Here is a 27,677-nt window from a genome sequence, read left to right as displayed (position 1 = left end):
GGCCCTTCTGCACTCAGAGAAGAGACATAAATGGAAGTCCCACCTCACTTCCTTGGATTATTACAATAGCTTCTTCATTGATCTCCCTGCTTTTGCCCTTCCCCCTGCATTCTGTTCTCAACAGCCAGAGAGATCATGACAACACCCGATCCAAACAGTGTTACTCTTCTCTCAAACTTTCCACGACTTTTTGCTCATTCTTTGAGTGCAAGTCCATTACACTTCATGATCTGGCCTCACCCCTGTGCACTCTGACTTCACTTCCTACCATGTTCCTCCTCCCTTATTCTATCCTGACCACACTGGCCTTTGTGGTGTTCTCACCACACCTGTGAGCTTGTCACACTCCCAGATCAGAACCTTTCCTTGTGCTGTTTCCTTTACCTCCTTAAAAGTCTAGGCAGTGTCAGTTTTCAGGGAGGCCCTTCCTGACCACTGTATTTAAAATTGTAGACACCTCCCGGAACACACACATACAATCCCCTATCACTCTTTCTTGCTTTATTACTATCTAGCATTTCCCATATTCTATCTAATATGCTGTATTATTTACTTTTTTATTTTACTTCATCCACCAGACTACAAGCACCATGAGGACAGGAGCAGTTTTGACTGCTCTTGTTTATGGCAAGTAGTAATTTTTTTTTTTCTTTTAGACCTCATTGTGCAGCATGGGGACATCAGTTCCCCAACCAGGGATCAAACCCCATGCCCCCTGCATTGGGAGCACGTAGTCTAACCCCTGAGCCACTAGCCTTTACCCTGACTGTTCTTGTTTCAATGGCACTGCATTCCAGTGGGGGACACAGGGAGTCATGCATTTTGGAGAAGATTAAGATGATGTCATTGGGAGCACTTGGGTGACTACTTTAGTTGCATGCCTGGGAAAGTCTCTCCAAAAAGGTGACGGTTAAGCTTCTGGTAAATCAAAGAAAGGAGACAGCTAAACAAAACGAAATGACAACTTATGGACTGGGAGAAAATATTTGCAAGCATGCAACTGACAAGGGCTTAATGTCCAAGATATATTAACAGCTCATGCAGCTCAATACTAAAAAAAAACAGCCCAATAATAAATTGGCATAAGACTTAAATAGACATTTCTCTAAAGAAGATATACAGATAGCTGACGGGCACATGGAAAGATGCTCAGTGTTCCTAATTATTAGAGAAATGCAAATAAAATAAAATGCAATCAAATCAAAATAAATGCAAATCAAATCAAAATATAATATGCTATCATCTCTTGCTGGTCAGAATGGCCATCAACAAAAAGTCTACAAATAATAAGTGCTGGAGAGGGTGTGGATAAAAGGGAACCTTCGTACACTGTTGGGAATGTAAGTTGGTGCAGTCAGTGTGGAAAACAGAATGGAGAGTCCTTTAAAAACTAAAAATAGACTTGCCATATGACCCACCAATCCCACCCCTGGGCTTATATCCACAAAAGACAAAAATTAATTTGGAAAGAAACACACCCCAATGTTCACAGCAGCATTATTTACAATAGCCAACACGTGGAAGCAACCTGTCTCCTGACAGATGAATGGATAAAGAAGATGTAGCGTATATATACACATACACACATATGTACAACAGAACATTACTCAGCCATAGAAAAGAATGAAATAATGCCATTTGCAGCATTGCATGGACCTAGAGATGGCCTACATAGGGTTGAAGAGAGTCAGACACAACTGAAGTGACTTAGCACATATATATATATAATATATATATTATATATATCACTTTGCTGTATACCTGAAACACAACATTGTAAATCAACTATATTTCAATTTTTTTTTAAAAGAGTAAAGCAACTATACTCCAATAAAAATTTAAAAAGTAAAAAAGATGGGAGGCAGTCACATGAAGATCTTGGGGAAGAGCACTGTTGACTGAAGGAATAGATAACGCAGTCTTTTGGGCTCCTGAGAACACTTTGAAGGTTTTCAGGCACACAGACCACCAGCACGGCTGAGCAGAGTAAATGGGGAGAAACGATACGTGATTCAGTCATGGACCTGGATGCGGTCACATGGGAGAGTAGCTAGATGGAGAAGCTGACCGGGACAGAGCCCTTGGGAGAAAAAAGAAAGAAGGAAAACCAATAAAAGACTGAGAAGGGGCGGCCATGGAGACCTGCTGCAAATGGGTCACAGCAGCCAAAGGAAGGAAAGTGTTTTAAGAGAGCTGAACAGCCAGTTGTGCTGTTAAGAGGTCCAGGAACAAAGAAGTGACCAATGAATTTAGCAACATCGAGGTCGCTGGTGACTAACTCTGAAGTGGACTGAGGCATGTGAGGTGGTGGAAACGATGACTGTAAATATCGTAACAAGTCTTGCTGTGAAGAGGGACAGACTGTGCTAAGGCTAAGGAAGCAGTGAGGTAATGGGAATATTTTTATTTTCTCGTTTTGTTTCTATTTTTGTTTTTTAAGCAGAAGATACTACAGTGGTGCCTTTTATCAAGTAAGCCACAATAAGAAATACATTTACTTTGTGACTTGTTACATACCTATTTAAAATCATGGAAATGAAAAGTTCACAAAACTGTACTCTTGAATGAAGCACTCTCATTTTTCATTTTCAAATACTGCTTATAACTCTCTAAAATGTTCACAAGACTATATGTTACAAATTGTTTGTAGACAATTGCCTTAGACTTCCAAAGGGATCATTTCTGGTTGGATCCATTTTTTTTTTTCATCTATCTTGATTGTCCTCTTCCTCACTCAAGAAGCCACATTCATAAAGTACAAATTTAAACATAGTGTGATATAAAAATACTAAATACACACACACTACTATATACAAAATAATCAAGGACCAAGGACCTACTGTATAGCACAGGGAACTATAGTCAATATCCTGATAATGGAAAAGTATGTGAAAAAGAATACATATTGGGTTGACCAAAAAGTTTTTCAGGTTTTTCCACGAGATGTTACAGAAAAACCCAAATGAACTTTTTGGCCAACCCAATCCTATATATATGTATATATATCTCCTATAGGTATGTGTGTATATCTGTATGTATATATCATATATGGCACTGAATGGCTGAGCGCCAAAGAATTGTTGCCTTTAAATTGTGGTGCTGAAGAAGACTCTTGAGAGCCCCTTGGACTGCAAGGAGATAAAACCAATCAATCCTAAAGAAAATCAACCCTGAATATTCATTGGAAGGACTGATGCTGAAGCTGAAGCGCCAATACTTTAGCCACCTGATGCAAAGAGCTGACTCATTAGAAAAGACCCTGATGCTGGGAAAGATCAAAGGCAAAAGGAGAAGCAGGCAACAGAGGATGGGATGGTTAGATAGCATCACTGACTCAGTGGACATGAATGTGAGCAAACTCTGGGGGGTAGTGGAGGACAAGGAAGCCTGGTGTGCTGCAGTCCATGGTATCGCAGAATTAGGCACGGCTTAGTGACTGAACACCAACAATATATGGCACTGAATCACTGATATAAACCTGAAACTAACGTTAACATTGTAAATCAACTATAATTAAAGAAAATATGAAGTAATATATGTTGCCCCAATTTAAAAAAATCTAAAAAAATCACATGATTTTAGACTTATGAATTTAAACTGTATATACCGTTCACAGGATTAATTGACTAAACAAACAGCTGCCACATTTTGTCAATGATTTGAACTATGTTGTTTCAAGCCAGGAAACATTTCTGGTAGTGATTTTGCTTATTATTGTGCTGCTGTGTTATTTTTGTTATCATAGTAATTTTTCGAAATGTTGGCCCTCCAAACATTCATTAAATGGTGGTGCCACTGCTGGGAAAATATGCTTCCATATCAATAATTATGGAATACAAGTTACGTGTGATAAAACCTTATAAAGAAATCTAAATAATTACTTTGATTTTTTTTTCCACCATGAATGTAGGAGCCAGAACTCTAGAACCTTTAGCAATAGTAATGATAAATAAAAGCAGTATTAAAAAGTTACCACAATATGTATAGATTTGTGAACTCTGAGAACACATACACTGCTTTCCATTTATTCTTGTGAGAAAATTAGTCTTGAATTTTGCAGGCTTTAAGTTATGCAGTCTTTAGGAATGCATTCTTCACAATCATAGCACTCATATTTCTTATGTGTATGTCTCCTTCCCAGGGAAATGTTTATGGTTGGTGTCGTCTACTTCTTCTGACTGTCCCCCCATTCTACATGGACTCGTGTCCTCTTTGAATCCTCTAGCTTTGAACTAATGTCTCCCACACCCCAATACTGGTACCACGCATAGAACTCAAAGTCTTTTCTCACCCTCTCGACCCCCTGTGTTGATTGATTAGGCTTACCTCTTACGTTCTACAGGATCATGTCCCAAATCTAGTCTTTTCAGGTCTGAGAAACAAGCTTCTAGAACTATGGCTTTGTCATAAAATAAAAGAATCTTGGAGACAAGAGAGATCTTCAGAGGAGTGTGGATAAATTTATCCCAGTGGCTCCAAGAATGAGATGCTGTCCCATTTTCAAAATACTTTTCTTGAATGCCTTGGCAGGCTATAGTATGTTAACTAGAACATGTTGTACTGTTATTTGATATAAGAATATATATGAAATTATTTAAAAGTCAAAACAAACTGGATCCCTTTAAAAGTTTATGTATAGACACACACATGTATATAAATTGAACAAAATGTTACGCACTAGAGATACAGTGGGTAAAAAATATAGCTTTCCCAGGGACTTCCCTGGAGGTCCAATGGCCCAGTGGCTAAGACTCTGCATTTCCAATGCTAGGGGGAAGGTTCGATCCCAAGTTGGGGAAATAAGATCCTATATGTTGCACAGTTCAATTCAGTTCAGTTCAGTCGCTCAGTCGTGTCCGACTCTTTGTGACCCCATGAATCACAGCACGCCAGGCCTCCCTGTCCATCACCAACTCCCGGAGTACACTCAAACTCATGTCCATAGAGTCGGTGATGCCATCCAGCCATCTCATTCTCTGTCGTCCCCTTCTCCTCCCGCCCCCAACCTTTCCCAGCATCAGAGTCTTTTCCAGTGAGTCAACTCGTCTCATGAGGTGGCCAAAGTATTGGAGTTTCAGCTTTAGCATCAGTCCCTCCAATGAACACCCAGGATTGATCTCCTCCAGAATGGACTGGTTGGATCTCCTTGCAGTCCAAGGGACTCTCAAGAGTCTTCTCCAGCACCACAGTTCAAAAGCATCAATTCTTTGGCAATCAGCTTTCTTCACAGTCCAACTCTCACATCCATACATGACCACGGGAAAAACCATAGCCTTGACTAGACGGACCTTGGTTGGCAAAGTAATGTCTCTGCTTTTTAATATGCTATCTAGGTTGGTCATAACTTTCCTTCCAAGGAGTAAGCTTCTTTTAATTTCCTGGCTGCAGTCAGCATCTGCAGTGATTTTGGAGCCTAAAAAAATAAAGTCGGACACTGTTTCCACTGTTTTTCCATCTATTTCCCATGAAGTGATGGGACCAGATGCCATGATCTTTGTTTTCTGAATGTTGAGCTTCAAGCCAATCTTTTCACTCTCCTCTTTCACTTTCATCAAGAAGCTTTTTAGTTCCTCTTCACTCTCTGCCATAAGGGTGGTATCATCTGCATACCTGAGGTTATTGATATTTCTCCCGGTAATCTTGATTCCAGCTTGTGCTTCTTCCAGCCCAGCGTTCCTCATGATGTACTCTGCATATAAGTTAAATAAGCAGGGTGACAATATACAACCTTGACTCACTCCTTTTCCTATTTGGAACCAGTCTGTTGTAACATGTCCAGTTCTAACTGTTGCTTCCCGACCTGCATACAGGTTTCTCAAGAGGCAGGTCAGGTGGTCTGGTATTCCCATCTCTTTCAGAATGTTCCACAGTTTATTGTGATCCACACAATCAAAGGCTTTGGCATAGTCAATGAAGCAGAAATAGATGTTCTTCTGGAACTCTCTTGCTTTCTCCATGATCCAGCGGATGTTGGCTATTTGATCTCTGGTTCCTCTACCTTTTCTAAAATCTGCTTGAACATCTGGAAGTTCACGGTTCACGTATTGCTGAAGCCTGGCTTGGAGAATTTTGAGCATGACTTTACTAGCGTGTGAGATGAGTGCAACTGTGCGGTAGTTTGAGCATTCTTTGGCATTGCCTTTCTTTGGGATTGGAATGAAGACTGACCTTTTCCAGTCCTGTGGCCACTGCTGAGTTTTCCAAATTTGCTGGCTATTGCATGCAGCACTTTCACAGCATCATCTTTCAGGATTTGTTGCACAGAGTGGCCAAAAATATATATATGTTTGTGTGTGTGTGTGTGCACGTGTCCTCAGTCACTCAGTCTTTGCGAGCCCATGGACTGTAGCCTGCTAGGCTCCTCTGCCCATGGAATTTTCCAAGCAAGAATACTGGAGCGGGTTGCATTTCCTTCTCCAGGGGGTCTCCTACGTTGGCAGATGGATTCTTTACCACTGCACAACCTGGGAAGATGAAGTGAAAATCACTCAGTCATGTCCAGCTTTTTGCAACTCCATGGACTGTACGGTCCATGCATGGCATTCTTCAGGCCAGAATACTGGAGTGGGCAGCCTTTTCCTTCTCCAGGGGATCTTCCCAACCCAGGGATCGAACCCAGGTCTCCCACGCTGCAGGCAGATTCTTTACCAGCTGAGCCACGAGGAAAGCCCAGTCTTTCCTTATATCTAGTGGGAGTTAGACATTCAGTAATCACATATATGAATTTTTTGAAAGTGCAAAAGAGTGATGTTAGTAACCGTTAATCTTCATTGTGATCTTTGTTCCTACATAGTTGCTGCAATACATAAAATCGTTAAAAGGCCTCCCACAGTCTCCCTCTCTCAATATTTAACCAACCCCTCCTGCACACAGCTAATCTCCCTCCAGCTTGTATTTACACAGTTCATTATAAAATAAAGTGACAAGCAAAAGCTCAAGGGAAGAATTTTTGTGACAGGTTGGAGCAAGTAAGAAATCCAGGTGGTTTTTCCAAATAGAAAAATGTTATTGAGTCCAAATACTTACAAAATTTAAAAAAAAAATTTGAAAATTTCAGAACATACACGTAAGAGAGAGTGGGCTGGATTCACATCCACTCACAGTCCAGGTCCAGCATGGACATAGCTTATCAGCAAGTCTTATCTTGTTTCATCTGCTCCTAACCCACTCTCTCCCCACCCCCAGATCACTTTGAAGCAAATCTCAGCCTCCATTAATCTGAAAAAAAACTTCAAAACTCGTTGTTAGACTTTAATGTTAAAAAGATCAGGTTCAGTTTCTTGCCCAGATGACTTCATAGTGGAATGTATTTCCAATTACAAGTCAGCAGAAGAAGCTTCAAGTCTGGTTGTTCTTTTCTTTTTAAATATTTATTTATTTATTTGACTGCACCAGGTCTTAGCTGTGGCAGGCAGGATCTCTGCTCTTAGTTGCTCATGTAAAATCTTTAGCTGCTGCTGCTGCTAAGTCACTTCAGCCGTGTCCAACTCTGTGCGACCCCATAGACAGCAACCCACCAGGCTCCCCCGTCCCTGGGATTTTCCAGGCAAGAACACTGGAGTAGGTTGCTATTTCCTTCTCCAATGCATGAAAGTGAAAAGTGAAAGTGAAGTCGCTCAGTTATGCCCGACTCTTAGTGACCCCATGGACTGCAGCCTACGAGGCTCCTCCGTCCATGGGATTTTCCAGGCAAGAGTTCTGGAGTGGGTTGCCGTTGCCGTCTCCGAGATCTTTAGCTATGGCATGCTAACTCTTAGTTGCGGCTTTCAGGATCTAGTTCCCTGACCAGGGACTGGACCCGGGCCCCTGCACTGGGAACACGGAGTCTCAGCCACTGAACCACTGGGGAAGTCCTCTGGTTGCTTTCCTATTAGCAATAACCACACCTCAGGGAAACCTCACCGGCTAATGATACTTCACCTGTGCAACACTGATCGTTTTTTTCTGTATGATATCAAGATTGGTCAGTGGTTTGAGATGTTCTCAACCTGATCCATCGATCTAATACAAAGTTCCCATCAGTTATTTTTTTCCCCCGCCACTGTCTGGATCCATTATTTCATGAAAAACTGAAAAGGGATATATCAGTTATAACATTCCTCCTGCACTTATGAGCTGGATTTCTTCTTTAAGGAAATATTGTTTCCTATTTGGTAACCCCAAGCTGAAGTTTATGCCAGAAAGGCAGGTCATTTGCTTGATTCCTTCCCTTTACTTAGTTTTCTCAATAATAAGTTGGTTTCCTAGCCTCCACAAAAGGTAACCAATGAGTTAGTTTTCTAAAATATCATTATGAATTCATGAATATTAATATATTTGATATGTTTCTATTTTTCCTGATACTTAAGTTATCCCATCTTTAACCAACCCTTTGAGTTGGCGTCTGTCTTCTTTTGACTCAACATAGTGATCTTAGCTTCCTTGCTTTCTGGTATGACAAGATGTCCCAAGCTACCATTTTCATTTCCTGCCAAACTTAGATTTAGCAGTTTCTCCAAGGAAACTCGTAGTGGGAAATGGCATATACAGACTACAGTTTTGACAAGGGGTACTCATGGCATCTGGGTTGGTTTCTAGACTTCCTAGTGAATAGAACTAGAAGAAGAGTTTTATTTTTTAAATATCTGAGTTTATACTGATTTCTTTCAGTTTGGTATTACAATGTTTTCACTGAGCTTTTTTTATATTTATACCTCACTTTTCTTGTAAAAAAGTTTCTAACAAAATTAGTATAATTATTTGCTTTATCTTATATAATAGTTTTAGGGTGAAAGGATAAATATTATCATAACCATATGATTACAAAACCAAACCAAGGTTTATTTGCGGTCTCTTTCTATCCTTAGGCTATATCTCATAAGATACAGATTATATATACACACACACATATATTAATAATTACATTTCTGTGTTTTAAAGTAATTTGATAATACTACCTAAATTGATCCATAAGTTCACTGCAAGCACTATCAAAATCCCAGCAATGTTTTTGCAGAAACAAAAAAAATCCAGAAATTTATATGGAATCTCAAGGAACCCTGAAAAACCAAAACAGTCTTGAAGAACAAAAAGTTGAAGGTCTCACACTTCCTGATCTCAGAAAGTAAGTTAGTAGGAAAATAGTGTAGTACTGGCATAGAGACGGACACCTAGACCAACGCAATAGAACAGAGAGCCTTGCGATGAACTCACGTGTGGTCGAATGATCTTTAACAAGGGCGCCAAGACCACTCAATGGGGGACAGCAGGCCCTTCAACAAATGATACTGGGAAAATTGCATATCCACACGCCAAAGAATGAGTCCGGATGCTCATCTTACACTCTATATAAAAATTAAAATGGATTAAAGAACTAAACACAAAACCTAAAACCATAAAATTCCTTGAAGAAAACTTCATGACGTTGGATTTTAGCAATGATTTCTTAAATATAACACCAAAAGCACAGATAATAAATTTAAAAATAGACAAATAGGACATCAAACCTAAAGATTCTGTGTATAAAGGACACAACCTACAGAATGTAAAGGCAACCTGTGGAATGGCATAAAATATTTGTAAATTACATCTTACAAGGGGCTAGTATCCAGAATATATAAAGAACTCCTACAACTCAACAGCAAAAAGACAAATAATCCAGTTCAAAAATGTGCATAGGACTTTAAAAGACATTTCTCCAAAGATAATACACAAATGACCAACAAACATAAGAAAAGGTGCTCAACATCATTAGTAGTTTGATAAATGCATACCACCTCACACTCAATAGGATGGCTATAATAAAGTGATAATAATAATGTGTTGGCAAGGATATGGAAAATCAGAGTTCTTTTGCACTGTTGGGAGTACCAAGATGTGCAGCCCCTATGGAAACCAGTATGGAAGTTCCTCAAAAAATTAAAAATAGAATTACCATATGATCCAGCAATCCCACTTCTGGGTATATATCCAGAAGAACTGAGAACAGGCTCTTAAAGAGATATTTGCACATCCATGTTCATAGCAGCATGATTCACAATAGCCCAGAGATGGAAGCAACCCAAATGTCCACTGACAGATGACTGGTAAACCAAATGTCATATATTCATATGATACAGTATTACTCAGCCTTAAAAAAGGAAGGAACCTTGGTCACATGCTACAACATAGATGAATCTTGAGGACATTTTGCAAAGTGAAATAACCCAGTCACAAGAAGACAAGTACTATATGATTCTGTTTATATGAGGCATCTGGGAAGTTGTTTAATGGGTCGAGAGTTTCGATTTTGAAAGGTGAAAAAGTTCTGGAGATGGGTTGTGCAACAGTGTGAATGTACTTAACACTACTGAACTGTACACTTAGAATGGTTACAATGCTAAATTTTATGTTACGTGTTAAACACAATTTTTTTAAAAAAGTAATTGAAATAATGTATCTCTGTGAGTAAGCCACCACCTTAATATACCATTTACACTCATTAGTTTCATTGTGCTTTCAATTCTTGGGGCTTGCTTTGTATTTATTTAACTTTGGTTTAATTCTGGTTTATAATTTTGTGGAGTATTTACATGAATTCAAAGCCAAATACAAACAAGATACCTTCAAGGAGTTGTGGCTTACCCCCCTGTGCTCTCCATCCCAGTTCCTCCCTCTTTCTGCAGGTAACATTTGTGGGTGGTTACCCCTGTCTAGTTCTAGTCCCATCTTAGACAAGAGTAGCACACCATGAACGGTTTCGTACTTTCCTCTTTTTACTTCACACATAGCTTGAAGATCACGCCACAGTAGTACACAGAGTCTCCTCATTTCACTTCTAGAGCTGCAATATCACCCCATTGTGTCAACATTCCACAGTTTACTTAACCTGTGGATACCTGGGTTGTTTCTCATCTGTTATAAGTAATGCTTCAGGGATAACTTTGGGTACGTGTCTCTGTATATAGCCACATTGTCTCTTTGGGATTGATTCCTAGAAGTGGCACATTTAATATTATCAAGATGTCAGTTCTTCCCTAATTGACTGATAGACTCAATGTAATCCAAATTAAATGTAATCCAAGTATTTGATGGATATCAACAAACTAATTATACAGTTTATCTGGAGAGGTAAAAGACCTAGCATAGCCAACACAATATTGAAAGAGAGAACAAAACAGGACTGACATTAACTAGCTTCAAGAGTTACCATAGAGGTACAGTAACCAAGAATCCCATAGTACCATAGTATTTGCTAAAGAACAGACAAGCAGGGCAACAGAACCGAGAGCCCAGAAGCAAAGCCACATACACAGAAGCAACTGGTCCTTGACAAAGGAGCAAAGGGACTAAAACAGAGTAAAGATGTCCTTTTCAGCATATGGTTCCAGAACAATGAGACATCTACATTCAAAACAATGAATCTAGATACCGACCTTACGTCCTTCACAAAAATTAGCTCCAAATGAATCTTACACCTAACTATTAAACGGAAAACTATAAAACTCCTAGAAGGTAATACAGGAGAAAACCTAGATGACCTTGGGTACAGTGATGACGTTTTAGATACAACACCAAAGACAGGCTTCATGAAATAATTAACTGATAATCTGAACCTCGGTAAAATTAAAGACTTCTGCTAGCAAAAGACAGTATCAAGAGAATGAGTGGAGAAGCCCCAGACTGGGACAACATGCTGGCAAAGAACACCTCTGATAAAGGACTTACATATCAAGAACTCTTAAAGCTGAATAAAAGCAACAAAAGACACCCAACTTAAAAATGGATCAAAGACCTTAACAAACACCAAAATGCTTTTACCGTGTGTTCCAGCAATTGCACTCCCTGGTATTTGCTCAAATAAGCACAAAACTTTATGTCTACACAAAAAACTGCACATAGATGTTTACAGAGCAATATAAGCTAACTATAACTGCCAAAACTTGGAAGCAACCAAGATATTCTTCAGTAAGGTGAGAAACTGCTATAACCAAATAAGCAGCACTAAAAACATGAGCTACCATCTGTGTTCCCACTGACCTCTCCCTCGACCTGCTCCTTTAGACCCAAAGATGCCTACATCTGTTAGTTCCTCCTCCATTTCCTTTCACTCTTGTAATTAGTTCCTTTATTAAATTGTCCTGATGGAACTTACCATTTGTTCCCCCGTAAAAATACTGACTGAATTCTAAATTCTAGCTATCAAGGATAAACTTTGGCTTCCCAACACAACAGATGCCTGTTTTCTTGTCTGTCTTCATTCCTGGATTTGTTGGTCCCTTGAGGGTTGGGGTCTATCATTGCATTCTCAGAACTCAGTTGAGGGCTTGACCATAGTCAATGCTTGGTAAATGTTTGCTGACTGACTTAATGTGATTTCCCCTATTAGTTTCTATTTAAAACTAGAAACTGAAATCATCTAAAAGAGGTATAGGCAGCTCTTGCAAATCTGTCACTCCAGAAGAATAACCCTTTTTTGATCTGGCTTTTTTCAGAGACATGCACATAGAGGAAGAACCAATTCTTGCCATTTATTTCTCTTTGTTTCCCTTTTCTGGTCAGTTCTCCCGTGTTGCTACTTTATTGAGTCCACAGTAAACATGATGATTTTCTGTACCTTTGACAAATCCAACTGCTATTGCCCTGATCGCTTGGCTGTCTCGGTGTTTTGGCCTGTGTCTTCCCAGGAGAGAGGCTGAGGGGCCTGCAGGTGAAGAGGTGGGATAGATGGTGGTATTTGGAGCAAGGTCCTTCGCTCCACAGCCCCCCTGAGGAGCAAGATCTTCAGCTCTGCAGAGGACAGCAGGGGTCCAGAGTGCTTTCAGCATCCTGGCTGTCAGGGAGACAGAAGGCACCCTGCTTGGTTGGACTCAGAGCAGTCTTCACTGGCTTCAAGTCCAGCCTCACTTTCCCCTCCACCTTTGCCCAGCTCCCTTCAGCTGCTGGGAGCTGCTGTTTTTGCTTCACTGTCCCCTGTGGAGACAGCTTTATTTTTTATGTTTTTGTTTTTTCCTATTGGGATACAATTCACATAACATAAAATTCACCATGTGAAAAAGCACTTTAGCGTGAGCCTGGAAAAAGCACTTTAAAGCACACAATTCAGGGACTTTGTAGTAGGTTCACAACTCTGTGAAAGATTCATTGCCATCTAATCCCAGAAGATTTTAGCTTTGATCTTTGAAGCCAGAAAATGAACGGAAGGGGATGAACCTCTTTAAAATAAAAGCATCCTGTGTCCCAGAGGCATTCACGGTTTGGGATGTAAAACCCCTCATTTTTCCTCCTCAAGAACAAAGATACTGTTAAAAAAATTTTTTTAAGCTTTCACTTTATTTAAAGTATTACTTCCTTAGTTCTATTTCATTTCTTCAGCATATTTTGAATCACTCCAGGCCAGTCTGCTAATGATAACAATGAACCACAAACAAGGCCCCATCCTCTGTGGTTTGCAGCCGAGCGGGCTGGACACCAGTAATCAGGTTATTATGGTGATGAGTGCTGTGGGGTAAATATAACAGGAAGACAACCAAGTTGGGGAGGCAGGGGCACTTTCCTGGTAAGAGCGTGTTAGAGGCAAGAGCTGGGGCCTGAAGAGGCTGGGCTAGGGAAGGGCGGCGGGACCAGCTCTGAGTGTAGCTGCAGTGTGGGGCGCCCAGGACCTCAGTCTAGTGCGGCTACAGCGTCAGGAGCTGCGGGCAAGTGGACACGACGACAAGCCACACAGGCAGGTCACGGGGCCTTAGCGGCCATGCTGCCAATTTGGGATTTTATCTTCAGCGGGAGCCCATCGAAGGAGTTAATGTGGGGCTGGCAGGATTCATCCAGCGGTTGGAGACCACTTGGGAGGCTGTTGCAGGATGAGAAAGGGTGGCTGCCTGGCTTAGGATGGTCGTGAAGAGGGAGAAGAGGGAAGAGACTCGAGACATTTGGGAGGGGGTCTTGAGGGTGATGTACCAGCAAGGTGGATGGTCAGATAGGGAAGTCTGGTGAAGATGAAGTGTGGACGGGGGACTCATGGGTTCTCTCCAGGACGGGTTGGATTTGAGGTACCTGGGAAGCGGCTGAATGGAGATGTCAAGCTGGTAGTTGGGGTGTCTGGCAGCTCAGTAGACCAGCCTGGGCCAGAGAGAGAAAGTTAGGAGAAGCAGAAAGTGACTGTGAAAACACTCTTCACGTGCCGGTATTACAACATCCAAAATACTTCATCAGACTACTTCTTCACCTGAGTTTCCTCCTGCCTCAGCAATTCTCACTTTGTTCTGCCCGTTCCTGGGTGTGTGTGGCACCCTCTCTGGGAATGTCTCTTGTCACGTACAATGACTGTCCCTCATCTAAAGCTCCTGGAGGGTAGGAAGGTCTGGGACATATTGTAGAAAGTCACTAGGTTTCTGACTGATGACTGACCAAGAGAACAAAGGAATCAACGATTGTGTTAGAATCTGCATAAAAGCACCAATTAGAGTTACGGTGGGCATCCATTTAATTTTGTAGCACCCATTATGATAGTTTATAACAATCTCTATTTATCAAGAAACATAAAATCATGCAGGACATCAAAATGAAGGCATCTTCAAAAGTACAGCATGAAGACATATAAAGGATCACAAAAATTCAGTCATATAAAAGCATTGCTGAATTCCTCCATGGAGATTTCAAGGGTACGTCTCAAAGGAAAATGGCCATTGGAGGTCACATCAAGCACAAGAGCTCAGCTCAGGGACCATGAGAAGCTATAATCTTTACACTTCCAAAAGGGTTGTTAAATGTAATCATTTCATTTCGAGTTGCACTGTTGACTGCTTTGATCTCGTACACTGCGGAGTTGATTTCAGGGGCGTCCTCGGCTAAGATGGCCATGGGGACACAGAGAACAGCCTCTCCTCCTCTGCTCTGGGTCTTCCTTTAGGTGATGGGACCCCTGGGTGCGGCGCCCACTTTCCTGGCACTTGGTTCAGCATCATGGCCGCAACCCTCCAAACAAATGGGAAGCAAGATTTGCCCTTGTCCGTTTATACACAAGTGGACACGTTTCAGAAGGTGGAGCTGGAACTCCCAGGCAGGAAATCAACAGAATCAGGAGGGAGACTGTTTCTCAGTCACTTCCTCGAGTATACACAGTTGCAGATGATTTGGTTACAAGGGTAGAAAACAGTTTCAATGTTCTTAGGTCCAAAGTGTCATTAAACATGAAAGACAATCCTCTATATGTATAAGCAAAAAAAAAAAAAAGGAAGTCAATGTTAGCAGGTCACCAGGATTAAGAAGGCCACAGGCATATAGAAGAAATCTGATTCAAAGACTGAGGAAATGGCCCTAAAACAAGCAACACGGACAGCAGAAACATGAACCCAGAGGAGACGAAGATTCTAGAACAGGGAGGACAGAAGTGGAAAAAATGTTATTAATATAAGGAGGATAGTCTTGCCTCAAAACTAAATGAAATATATTCACTCATCTGAAAGAGAAAATTTGCTAGATCTTAGTTATTAGGACTGTATTTAAAATACCGTGTTTCTTTTGTGTATCACAGAGGAACACACAGCTAGCACTCTTCCTTGAAGTCTGCTGTAACAGAGGGAGATCAGTCCCTTTGCCTTTTTACACAGAAGCCACTATTCTTGTGATGTTCAAGACGAAGCATCATTAAAATGAAAGCAAAAGAGACCACAGACAGCTAACTTTATCTCCACAGAGGAAAAGTCCTACTGAGTGTTTAGGGAGAAGTCACTGTAACTAGGGTTGACTGTTCCACATTGCATCTGAGTGATGGATGTTGTCATGACGGGGATACCTTCAGGGGACGGGAACCCTCCTCTCAATTATGCCAGCCTCATTCCATTAATATTTGTCAATCTGTAAAATAATTGCACTCTTCCGATTTTTTAGTGGGCTACTTCTAAGGGTTCTAACACACAACCAATAATCAACAGAAGCTTGGTTCCAGGCTGGGCTTAGGGCTTCCCAGGTGGCTCAGACGGCAAAGAATCTGCCTGCCAGTGCAGGAGATGCAAGAGACAGGGGCTTGACCCCTGGGTCGGGAAGAACTCTGGAGAAGGGAATGGTTACCCACCTCTAGTATTCTTGCCTGGAGAATTCCACGGACAGAACAGCCGGAGCCTGCTGGGCTACAGCCATGGTCATGGCTCAGCGACTGACAGACACAGAGGCTGGTCTTAACCAGGCCTGAAAGGATGCAAATAAATTTCATTCTCCAGCAGAGGGCAGCACCACATAAAAATTACCCTAGAGGGTAACAGAGGTGCAGCATCTTTGTCTATCACCATGCATTTTCTATATTATTATTTTATGGCCATGTAGCTTGTGGGATCTTAGTTTCCCAATCAGGAATTGAATCTGTGTCCCCTGCAGTGGAAGCACAGTCTGACCACTGGATGGCCAAGGAAGTCCCTCTATATCATCGAATATTTATTATTTAGTGTCACAAAAATGGAAGACTTATTCATACAAGTTATCTTGAATACTGATGGGCAATCCAGGCAAACAATTTAAGCCCTAACTATTTAAAATCTTATAATTTTAAGATTAATTTAAGTTATTTAAATTTAACCTAATTTAAATTATTTAATAATTTACATAACTCTGCTTTATTTGTGTGTTCTTCCCACATGAGTCTTCCTCTGCATACGTCCTGGGTGTGTGTGTGGTGTCTACGTTGCTTTCCATTCCCTTGCAAGTAGTAATTTTCTATTGAAACCAAATAAAATGCATATTACATAGAGCCGCAACACATAACACCATAACATTGCAGGTGAGAGTTTTGTTTAAAAGAGTGTACCCTAGAACTTAGCAAAAAAGAATTCATCCTTCTAATAGCAAAAGGACCTCATCAAAAGCAGATTAGTTCATAGTGTGATCAATTCAACATGGATTCCTACAGAACAAAGCTTTTAAGTATTAATGCATACATTTTAATAGTTATTTGATCAATTAGTCACAAAGTAATCCCCTTCCTTTCCACTTTGACCTTTGTAAAGTATCAGCATAGTAGGCTAATATAGTATTTATCTACTAAAAATAAACTTTAAAGAAAATTATTTGGGATTATTACAGAATTGTTTTATAGTTCCATTTCAGTTGAGATTTACTTTTGATATTTCTGTATGTAACACAGATGAAAGCCATCCTCCATTTGGTCAAAGTCTAGAATCTGGATGAGCTTTAATTAAAAACAATTTTTGGTTAAATCTCCCTCTGCTAATATCATACCGTTAATAACTACAACTTTTCTTAAGGTAAATGCCAATGAATGCAGATGTCGATATGTGTAAATAATGATAGGGTGAAATTAAAACAACATACTTAGATGAGCTCCTATTAAAAAAAAAAATCCCTTCCACCCTGGCACTCCCGCTATGCAATTATAATAGAAACTTAAGCTTTTACAGCCAGTGATGGAAATTATTAGCCAGCAAAGCTTTGGAGCTAATGCTGCCAAAGGGAGAGATGAGTGGGTGGTGCCCTGTGGGCTCCTGGCTTCTCTGTAATTCCTGCACATAAAGATAAAGGGGCACTCTTAGCTCTGCCCATAGCTGAACCATCTGCACTCTTGTGTCGTAACATTTCTGACCCAACTCAAAGGTAATTTCAGCCGACGTTTATGAACCATAGCCACATTCAGGTATCTATGAGGGTAAGTTCTGTCTACGGAGAAGGCAATGGCAAGCCACTCCAGTACTCTTGCCTAGAAAATCCCATGGATGGAGGAGCCTGGTAGGCTGCAGTCCGTGGGGTCGCTAAGGGTCAGACACGACTGAGCGACTTCACTTTCACTTTTCACTTTCACACATTGGAGAAGGAAATGGCAACCCACTCCAGTGTTCTTGCCTGGAGAACCCCAGGGACGGGGGAGCCTGGTGGGCTTCCGTCTATGGGGTCACACAGAGTCGGACACGACTGAAATGACTTAGCAGCAGCAGCAAGTTCTGTCTAAGCTTGGGGGGAATTCCCTGGTGGTCCAGCGGTTGAGACTTCACCTTCTAACGCAGGGGGTACAGGCTCAACCCCTGATCAAGGAACTAAGATCCCACACACTTCTTGGCCAAGAAACCAAAACATAGAACAATATCATAAAAAATTTAATAAAAACAAAATTTTTTTTTTCTGATTACAGTTTCAATTTCCATACTTGTGATGGGTCTGTTAAGATTTTCTATTTCTACCTGGTTCAGTTTTGGAAAGTTGTACTTTTCTAAGAATTTGTCCATTTCTTCCAAGTTGTCCATTTTATTGGCATATAATTGCTGATAGTATTCTCTAACGATCCTTTGTATTTCTGTGTTGTCTGTTGTGATCTCTCCCTTTTCATTTCTAATTTTATTGATTTGGTTTTTCTCCCTTTGTTTCTTGATGAGTCTGGCTAGTGGTTTGTCAATTTTATTTACCTTCGCAAAGAACCAGCTTTTGTCTTTGTTGATTTTTGCTATGGTCTCTTTTGTATTTATTTATGCCCTAATTTTTAAGATTTCTTTCCTTCTACTAACCCTGGGGTTCTTCATTTCTTCCTTTTCTAGTTGCTTTAGGTTATTTAAACCTAGGTAGAGTTAGGTTATTTACAAAGAATGAGTGTATAAACTCGAACCCAAAACAATAAAGAAAATGGCAACAGAATCACACTTACCAATAATTACCTTAAACATAAATGGGTTGAATGCCCCAACCAAAAGACAAAGGCTGGCTGAATGGATACAAAAACAAGACCCCTGTATATGTTGTCTACAAGAGACCCACCTCAAAACGAGGGACACATACAGACTGAAAGTGAAGGGCTGGAAAAAGATATTCCACGCAAATAGAGACCAAAAGAAAGCAGGAGTAGCAATACTCATATCAGATAAAATAGACTTTAAGACAAAGGCTGTGAAAAGAGGCAAAGGACACTACATAATGATCAAAGGATCAATTCAAGAAGAAGATATAACAATTATAAATATATATGCACCCAACATAGGAGCACCACAATATGTAAGACTAATGCTAACAAGTATGAAAGGGGAAATCAACAATAACACAATAATAGTAGGAGACTTTAATACCCCCACTCACACCTATGGATAGATCAACTAAACAGAAAATTAACAAGGAAACACAAACGTTAAATGATACAATAGACCAGTTAGACCTAATAGATATCTATAGGACATGTGACCCCAAAACAATGAATTTCACCTTCTTCTCAAGTGCACACGGAACCTTCTCCAGGATAGATTACATCCTGGGCCATAACTTTAGACTTGGTAAATTCAAAAAAATTGAAATCATTCCAAGCATCTTTTCTGACCACAATGCAGTAAGACTAGATCTCAATTACAGGATAAAAACTATTAAAAACTCCAACATATGGAGGCTGAATAACACGCTACTGAATAATGAACAAATCAGTGAAGAAATCAAAAAAGATATCAAAATATGCATAGAAATGAATGAAAATGAAAACACAACAACCCAAAACCTGTGGGACACTGTAAAAGCAGTGCTAAGGGGAAGGTTCATAAGCAATACAGCCATACCTCAAGAAACAAATTTTAAATTCAAAATCCTTTAAAAATGGTCCACATTAAAAAAAAAAAAAACTTGGAAAAAAGGTCAGCTTTGAGGTTGAAATCTGCAGTTTGGAAATTTGGAAACATGTCCCACAGGACCTTTGTCATGCTGGGACCCCCTCCTTCTATCACAAGGGGGTATCAGGATCCAAGGAGCGATGACCCTCTGACTTGAGGGTCTGGAACCACAGAACACTAAATAAGCACACCCTTTTGGTTCCATTTCCCTAAATGTCCATAATAAATGTGAAAGGCTCATCTGCACTTTCTCACAGTACATTTTGGGCTAACATATGAGATCATGTCACATGCAGCCCAACAAAAACACCATGTGTATGTGCCAGCGCATGCTCAGTCATGTCCGACTCTTTGCGACCCCATGGACTGTAGCCCACCAGGCTCCTCTGTCCATGGGATTCTCCAGGCAGGAGTACTGGAGAGGGCTGCCATCTCCTGCTCCAGGGGATCTTCCCGACCGAGGGATAGAAGCTGAGTTCTTGCGTCTCCTGCACTGGCAGGCAGATTCTTTACCATTGCTCCACCTGGGATCCCGAACATGGTACAAAATCAAATGTTCTGTACATTGCCAAGAACACAGCAGACAATCAACATGTAACAAACACCCCATTGGACATCAAGTTGCAAAAGAACCCAGTTTTTAAAACTTACCTTTTATTTCTGACTGCTGCTTTGGGTACATCTTTTGATAAACTTGGCATTTATCTGCTAAATCTGACGAGCTAGGTGTGACTGCCACTGACTAAATGGAAGTGATCAGGAGGTCTCTACGGTAATTTTGCAAGTTTAGAGATAACATTTGATGACTACATACCAGCAACCTCTGTAACTGCTGTAAACAGTGGGGAAAAAATGTCAGTGGTTTAGAAAATAACTTTTGAGTTAATCCTAATCTTTCTCGTACTCCTATCAATGTTAGTCATCATTTTTGCTTCTTTTAGTCAGGGTTTTATACAGAATCCTCCCAAACTGGATGAAGTACCTTAATTTTCTAAGCCTATAGCCAAAACCAAATAGCACTTTTATGAAACTGTCAGGTAAACCAAGGTTTCCCTCCCATCCTCCACATCTTCCACAGTAAACCATCAAACAAGAATACTGGATATTCTTTGGATCTAATCTTTCATTTGGTTTTAAATCCTCTAAAATTTGGATTTTAAAGCACAGCTGCCCTTCCAATATCATCATTAAAGATTTCTCTTTCTTGGGTAATGTGCTGGGTAATACTGAGGCTCTGTCTTAAGCTGAGATAGTAGGATTTAGAGGGTGTTGCCTTTCACCCATGGGTTTAATTGTGATGTACAATATCTGAACTGTACAATATTGTGATGGTTTTTGCCATACATCAATATGAACTGGCCACAGGCATCCATATGTCCCCTCTATCCTGAACCCCTCTGCCCTCCTCCCTCCCCAGATTTTTATTTATTTCTCAACTGGGCTTTCTCTCTGGGGCAAAACACTTGACCTGATAGAAAAGACATAGAAATAAATATTAAATTAACTTTTGAAAAGTCAAGGACACTGGAAGGGCCAACTCTTTGTCAATACCTTTCCCGTGGTCCTTATTACCCTAATTCCTGACTTTGTCTTCCCAATAACCAATCGTTTTTTTAAACATTTCTTTCGAAAATACTCCAGCAAAGACCTCTTTGACAGTGCCCAGATTATGCAAGTGTTTGAATAAGAAAGACGGCACCTGTGTCCTAGAGTGTATCACTACATAACGCCAGCAACCCGTAAGTTCACAGCACTTTCTAACACAAAGAGTAACAGACTAAAGGGTGACTGTTCTCTGTGGTTTTCTTCTAAGCTGTAGGAGTGTCATTACTCACCAGGGATCTTGTGGATGATGACTTTTGGGGGCCATCAACCATCTTAGTTCCAATCTCAATCTTCAGTATTTAAAGGAGGGGAACTTTTATTTTCATCATGGCATGAATCCATTCTGATTATAGCTTTGGCCCTGGTCCCCGTAGGAGCTTACAACACATTTCCCCCAATTCCAGATTCAAATATTAAATTAAAACAGATGTGCAAAACTAAAGGAAATTCCACCACCAAAAACATACCCAACCCCTCCACAAAACTGCCAGCTCTGGGAAAAACCAATGTCTATGGTTCTGGGCCCTTCTCCTAAACCGGAAAAAGAACAGAGCCAGGACTTTCCCAGAGGTCCAGTGGTTAAGACTCTGCACTCCCAGTGCAGGTGCCATGGGTTCGATCCCTGCTTAGGGAACTAAGATCCTGCATGCAGCAGCACAATGTGGGGACAGAGGAAAAAAAGAACAGATTCACATTGTCCTTAACCCGCGCTTGTTTCAGTGTCCGAGAGGCCAGTGAGAGGGAGCCGAGCTCTAGAAGTTCCTGGGGCGCTCTCCACGCCCCCGCTTGGGCCACTCCTCGGCCACCCACCTGCGCAGCACCTTCTCCACGTCGGCCCGGTGGTACAGCCGGCAGAGCTCCATTAGCTGGCCCACCGTCCTCTGACTGTTCCGGAGCAAGAACTCCAGGGTGGGGCTCTGCGGTCGCTGCTCCAGGAAGCACAGCTCGTCGTAGGGCATGCCCCACTTGCTTGCAAAATTCCTCCAGTTTTTGACGGTTGGGTGACAGGGATCCAGCTTTATCCTGATCACATCTAGTAAGTCTTGGTCATTGAGCAAGTCGCTGATGGTGGGGACTCGGAGCGCACAGGAGGGACAGGAACAGGTCTCCGGGCAGGATGCATCCTTGCTCACGTCTGCAGGGTAAACCACAGGGCGCATGTGTCAGCAAGAGGGCCCCAGACACGTGCTTATCTCTCCGGTCCTTTACTTTCCTACTGAATTGCTCATAGCATCAGGGTAAGCACAGCACCTATTTCAGGATACTCACTTCTACATTCACCAATAACGCCTTGTGTTTTGCGGTCAAGAAGAGCTGCTCTGGGGAAGCAGTGGCAAGACTTTACAAAGCCAGTGTTCTTCCTTCTGAGACTCTCTGTCCCCCAGGCTGCGCGTTTGTGAGCCTGCCAGCCAGATGAGGGCGCCAAAGAGCAGAGCTCACCCCGTGGGCAGACAGCCAGTCCAGCGGGGTGGGACTCCGCCATCCCAGGAGAAACCAGCGCATTCCCACCTGCTCCTCAACCCTCTCGCCGCTTCCAAATTACAAGTCAGCCTTGTCAGCTTTTTAAGGTCAAGCACCGCATGTCAGACTGTAGAGTATTGCACAATTCTTCAAAAGGTCTTTATTTTTTAAAAAATACACACAACCCAAAACTGGAATATCCACTCCAAACACATATTTGAAAATGAGTGATAACTGATAATGCCAGACTTTTCAGATTTATGGCCACCTTATCATGGCTTTGCCTTTATTTATTTATTTTTTAACACATAGGGCTGCCTTTGAAGTGGAGCCAATACCCTGAAGTGTGTACAGTGGACTGGGTGAGCGGGTGGCTTTGAGCTCAGCCTCCACAAGAAGGGGGCTTCCCTGGTGGCTCAGATGATAAAGAATCTGCCTGCAATCCTGGAGACCCAGGTTCGATCCTTGGGTGGGGAAGATTCCCAGAGAAGGGAATGGCTACCCACTCTAGTATTCTTGCCTGGAGAATTCCATGGACGGAGGAGCCTGGCAGGCTACAGTCTACGAGGTCACAAAGGGCCGGACATGACTGAGCAACTAACACTTTTGCTTTTACCAAGAACAGCAGCCCCAGCACAGAGGAAGGGCCACCTCCCCATCCATCACCTCTGGCCTCCCTGCAGTATCTGGCAGCATGTTAGCAGAGGATGAAGCTAGTAGGTAAGCAGTAAATAGGTTAGAGGTAAGAGGTTGTTAGCAGGTTAAGAGACAACTCAGAGTACAGGTGTAAGCAGGGTCTGCACAGCAACCCAGGTAAATCAAAACTCTGCAACTGCACTGAATCTCCTAGCCCCTTTCACTGGGGATATTTAACCACCAAAGGCGACACTAAAGATCACTGGCTTGGAAAATTCTGGGAGGTTATGATAACTTTTTCTACACTGAACTGTGTGGACTGCCCAACTTTGGAAAGTAAAAAATTTGGAGAAAAGAAAAAAAAAAAGGAGTCACTCTGGTTATTATAAAATTGAGAACTAGAAATTTTGAGGCAAATACAAAGTAAACAATAACAAAAGCCATGAAAATTATGCTCATACTCTAACCTACTAATATGGCTTCTGAGAATCCAGCCAAAGGAGATCATCTAGAATATATATGTATTTGAACATTTTTTATTATAGTCTTACTCTTATTATACATTTTAAAAAAACTTAAAATCAAAGTTAGGGGACTAGTGAAATAAATTATTGTTACTATTTGAAGGAATATTATTTAAGAAATTATGAAGACTATATAGCAACCTAGAAAAGGTGTGTGCTGTCGTGTTAAGTGAAAAATGCAAGATGTAAGGAATTTATGTACTCTGATTAAAACTATGGGAAAAGTCTCTGTTAATATTACCATGCAAGATGAAATGTACAAAAATAATCATAGCTTCTGTGGTTAATGTAGGATTATGTTTTTATTTTCCGAACTTTCTCAGTGTTTATGTTGGGGTGTGCTCAGGCATGCGCTGTGTGCACAGTTGTATCCGACTCTTTGCGACCGCATGGACTGTAGCCCACCAGGCTCCTCTGCCCATGGGATTCTCCGGGTAAGAGTACTGGAGTGTGCCCTCCTCCAGGGGATCTTCCTGATCCAGGGATCGAACTTGTGCTTCTTGCATTGGCAGGCAGAGTCTTTACCACTGCACCACCTGGGGTTATGTTTCTAATTTCCAAACTTTCTCTAGTGGTGTTTATATTTCTATGATAATGCAAACCATGTATTACATTAAGAAACATTGTTCAGCACTGAGCCCAGGCATCAACACATCCCTCCTCTCTGCCAAGCTTCACTCACCCCTTTGAGGCCACCTATTCCTACCTTCCCCATGATTTGTTTCATCAAATACCTCCTTTCTTTCCCCTCACCTCCAGACACCCACCTCTACTGATTCTCTTTCCTTTATCCACAGATAGGTATACAGCTCCTCTATCATAAAAAATAAGAACCTCAAACTGCCACTCTCCGGTTTATAATTCACTGAAGGACTTTCTCTTATTCTTCATTTCCTTACTGTTTTTAAAATATTTGTTATTATTTTTTGGGCTACACCACATGGCATGTGGGATCTTAGTTCCCCAACCAGGATGGAACCCACATGACCTGCAGGAAAAGCTCAGTCTTAACCACTGGACTGCTGGGCAAGTCCCAATTTACTATTAAACTTCTAAAAGGAGAAATCAAAACCTGTTGCCTGCAATGCCTCATCATGCTGTTAACCTTCAGTTTCTTTGGCTTTGAGCAGCATCTGACCAGCCCCATTCTTGCCAACCCTGTAGAGACCAGACCCAGCTCCCTGTGCCCCACCTGCGGACCAGAGTCCAGTTCTGATGGGGTAGATAAATCTAGAGAAGCAGATCCCCACCTGGCTTGGAGGGTCACCTGGACCCCCTGCTGCTGCTAATGCCCCCATCACATCACTTCCCTTAGGCCTTCCTTCCCCCAAAAATGAGCCAAGACTCTTGTGCCCCTTTGGACACTGTCTGTTGCACTGAGCACTGTTTTCCCCAGAACTCAAGCCCCTCATCCCCAAGCACATCCTACTGTGTCCCGGCCACATCCCTTTTCCTGTCTGCCTGACACTGCGATCCCAGCCTGTCTCACTGCCAAGTCCCTGGGAGTTACAAGGAGGTGCTCCAGTCCTGCTCTTAGCCCAAGCTTTCCTCTTCTGCACTGTGTCCCTTTGGTGTTCTCCGCTCCCAACAACCTCTACAAAGATCTCCCAATAGCATGGAAGATCCTTTCTTTTTGCATCTGCAGGATCCAGTACAGCCCTTGACACACAGAAAACCACCACCGCGGATTGAGCGAGTAAACGAATGGCCAACCCTGCCAGCTCACCTGGGCTCCAGAAGTGACTACTAGAAAGCATCTCCTGATGTTCAGATGACATCTCCAACTCCAAGGACCCAGTACAGTGCTTATATTTCTCCTAGTATGCACCCAAAGCACAAGTCCCCTAATGACACCTGCAATTCCTCAGCACCCTTACAGACCTTTTTTCTCTATCCAACCAGTTACCAGGGTCCCAATTTCCCCTGGAAGCTCTCCATACCTCTCTTCCCATCTTATTTCCCATGACTTCCTTGAATATAATCTGGGCTCCAGAGAAGGGGGACTACTCACTTCCTGAATAGACAACTTGTATTTTCTTTGTTTCATACTTTAATAAAATGAAAAGGAAAAAAAAAAAGCTCAGTGTAAAACATTTAAAAATTATATTCAGTTATGAATTTTGTGTAAACTTGAACATCTAAGTTTCCCCACAGTTGCATGACTATGAGTAACAATTTTATGCAGACCCTTACATCAAAATTTTTGGCCACCGCTTTAATTATCTCTCCAGTAATGGGCTATTAGGCGAAAAAGTATGACCGTTTTAAGGCTATCAGTGCATATATCATAAATTGCTTTCAGAAATAAATGTTGTACCAATTTACACTCCAAACAGAGAATAGTGATGGTGCATATCTCAGCTGACCTTTGTTAGCACCAAGTAACACTTTAAAAAAGATCATTGTCAATTGCATAGGTGGAAAATAAAGATTTCCTCCACGACTTTTCTGATGTTTTCTCTCTGATCAGTTATCTCTCTTCTTTCTCTCTCCCTCTTACTGAACTTCCTCTGATTGAACTTCCCCTAAGCTACTGAACTTATCTGTCCTCTGAAACCCACCTCAGGAACACCCCTTCATTAAATCCCCCAGCTCTGCCTGCGATGCCGTCTCACCCGCACTCTCATCATTGTGTGCGTCTCCTGACTCTGCCTTGCAGTGAGAATTCCATATGGTCTTTGTTGACACACCTTCAGGGCCCTGAGAAAAAGTCCATATCCTTCTGCAATATGCACACATCTTAAGATCGAGATTGTTGAATTACGCTTCTGTGTAATACAGTGAGAGTTATTCTTCTGCTCCATTAATAATGGTGTATCTGGAAGTAAGACTTTAGTTCCATGATGGGATAGAAATTTATTTATAAAGAGCTTTCTAACATTGAAGGTGGTTTTTGCAGTACAAAGGGGAAACTGTGCAATTTTCTTTGTCCTTATTTAAAAGTAGAGTCAAAATCCAGGGAACTCAAATCGGGGCTCTGTAACAACCTAGAGAGGTGCGATGGGGTGGGAAGTGGGAGGGAGGTTCCAGAGGGAGGGGACATATGCACACCTATGACTGATTTGTGTTGATGTAGGGCAGAAACCAGCATAATATTGTAAAGCAATTATCCTTTAATTAAAAATAAATAAATTAAAAAGAATAAAGGTGGGAATATGGGAAAAAAGTAGAGTCAAAACAATATTTGTCAAGTAGAAAAGAAAGCAGTTTACCAAAGGGTATGTATAATTCAGTTATTGTAAAAACAAAATAATACAGTCATTTTTATCCACATAAAGCATATATTATACACATTCATGGGCGTAGGAAAAATCTAGAAGTGTGCATAAAAACATTAACAATGGATGTTCCTAATTTTCTATAGTTACTATGTTTATTTAGATACTTAAAATATATTTTTTAAATGTCACAAAAAATAAACGATTTATATCTCTAAGTCCAGAATGAAATTCATTGCTTTCTGAAGGTCTGCTCTGTATTACCTCCGTAAGACTCAGGGTTTCAGCAATGTTTTCTCCTTTAGTGTCAAGAAGAATGAAAATCATTAAGGTTTCTGTGAAGCTCCTCTAAGCCTTCTAGTGTATGAGAAGCTTCTATTTCTTTGAACAACACCACCATCCATTTATCAGTTTGTTTTAAAATGCATGCTGTGTCAAAAATCTATTGTTTCCTTTTTTATTTTCACTGACACACGTGTGAAGCCATTTACCCAACTGGAGTCTACACAAACTGCCAACAGTCATGAATTTAAAGTTGCCTTTCGAATCATAAACTATAATTAGTTCTCTGAGGACTTAAGCAGACAAACTTTTTCCCCTATGAAATACATTTTGTCCTGCCCTCCTGTAAACACCTATCATGTATTCATGTGATACAAGGAAAGAATGGCTGATGCTTTGGGGTAAGAAAAATC

The 27,677-nt window shown here is 41.3% G+C and overlaps 1 protein-coding gene across 2 annotated transcripts in view; it reads right to left on the bottom strand.

Moving 5' to 3' along the window:
- Window positions 1-6,265: 6,265 nt before the first annotated feature.
- Window positions 6,266-27,677, bottom strand: part of EDARADD (EDAR associated via death domain) — an 83,046-nt gene continuing 61,634 nt past the window's right edge. For both annotated transcript variants that reach the window (XM_088841872.1, XM_055425753.2), the window contains exon 6: window positions 6,266-22,278. In XM_088841872.1, coding sequence (XP_088697998.1) covers window positions 21,896-22,278 — 383 coding nt within the window. In that variant the 3' untranslated portion in view covers window positions 6,266-21,895. The remainder of the gene's footprint in view (window positions 22,279-27,677) is intronic.

This window comes from Moschus berezovskii, chromosome 12 (genome assembly GCF_049115385.1).
Source record: "Moschus berezovskii isolate FMDL1 chromosome 12, NW_MosBer_1.0, whole genome shotgun sequence".
Taxonomy (NCBI): domain Eukaryota; kingdom Metazoa; phylum Chordata; class Mammalia; order Artiodactyla; family Moschidae; genus Moschus; species Moschus berezovskii.
This window is presented reverse-complemented; position numbering and strand designations above follow the sequence as displayed.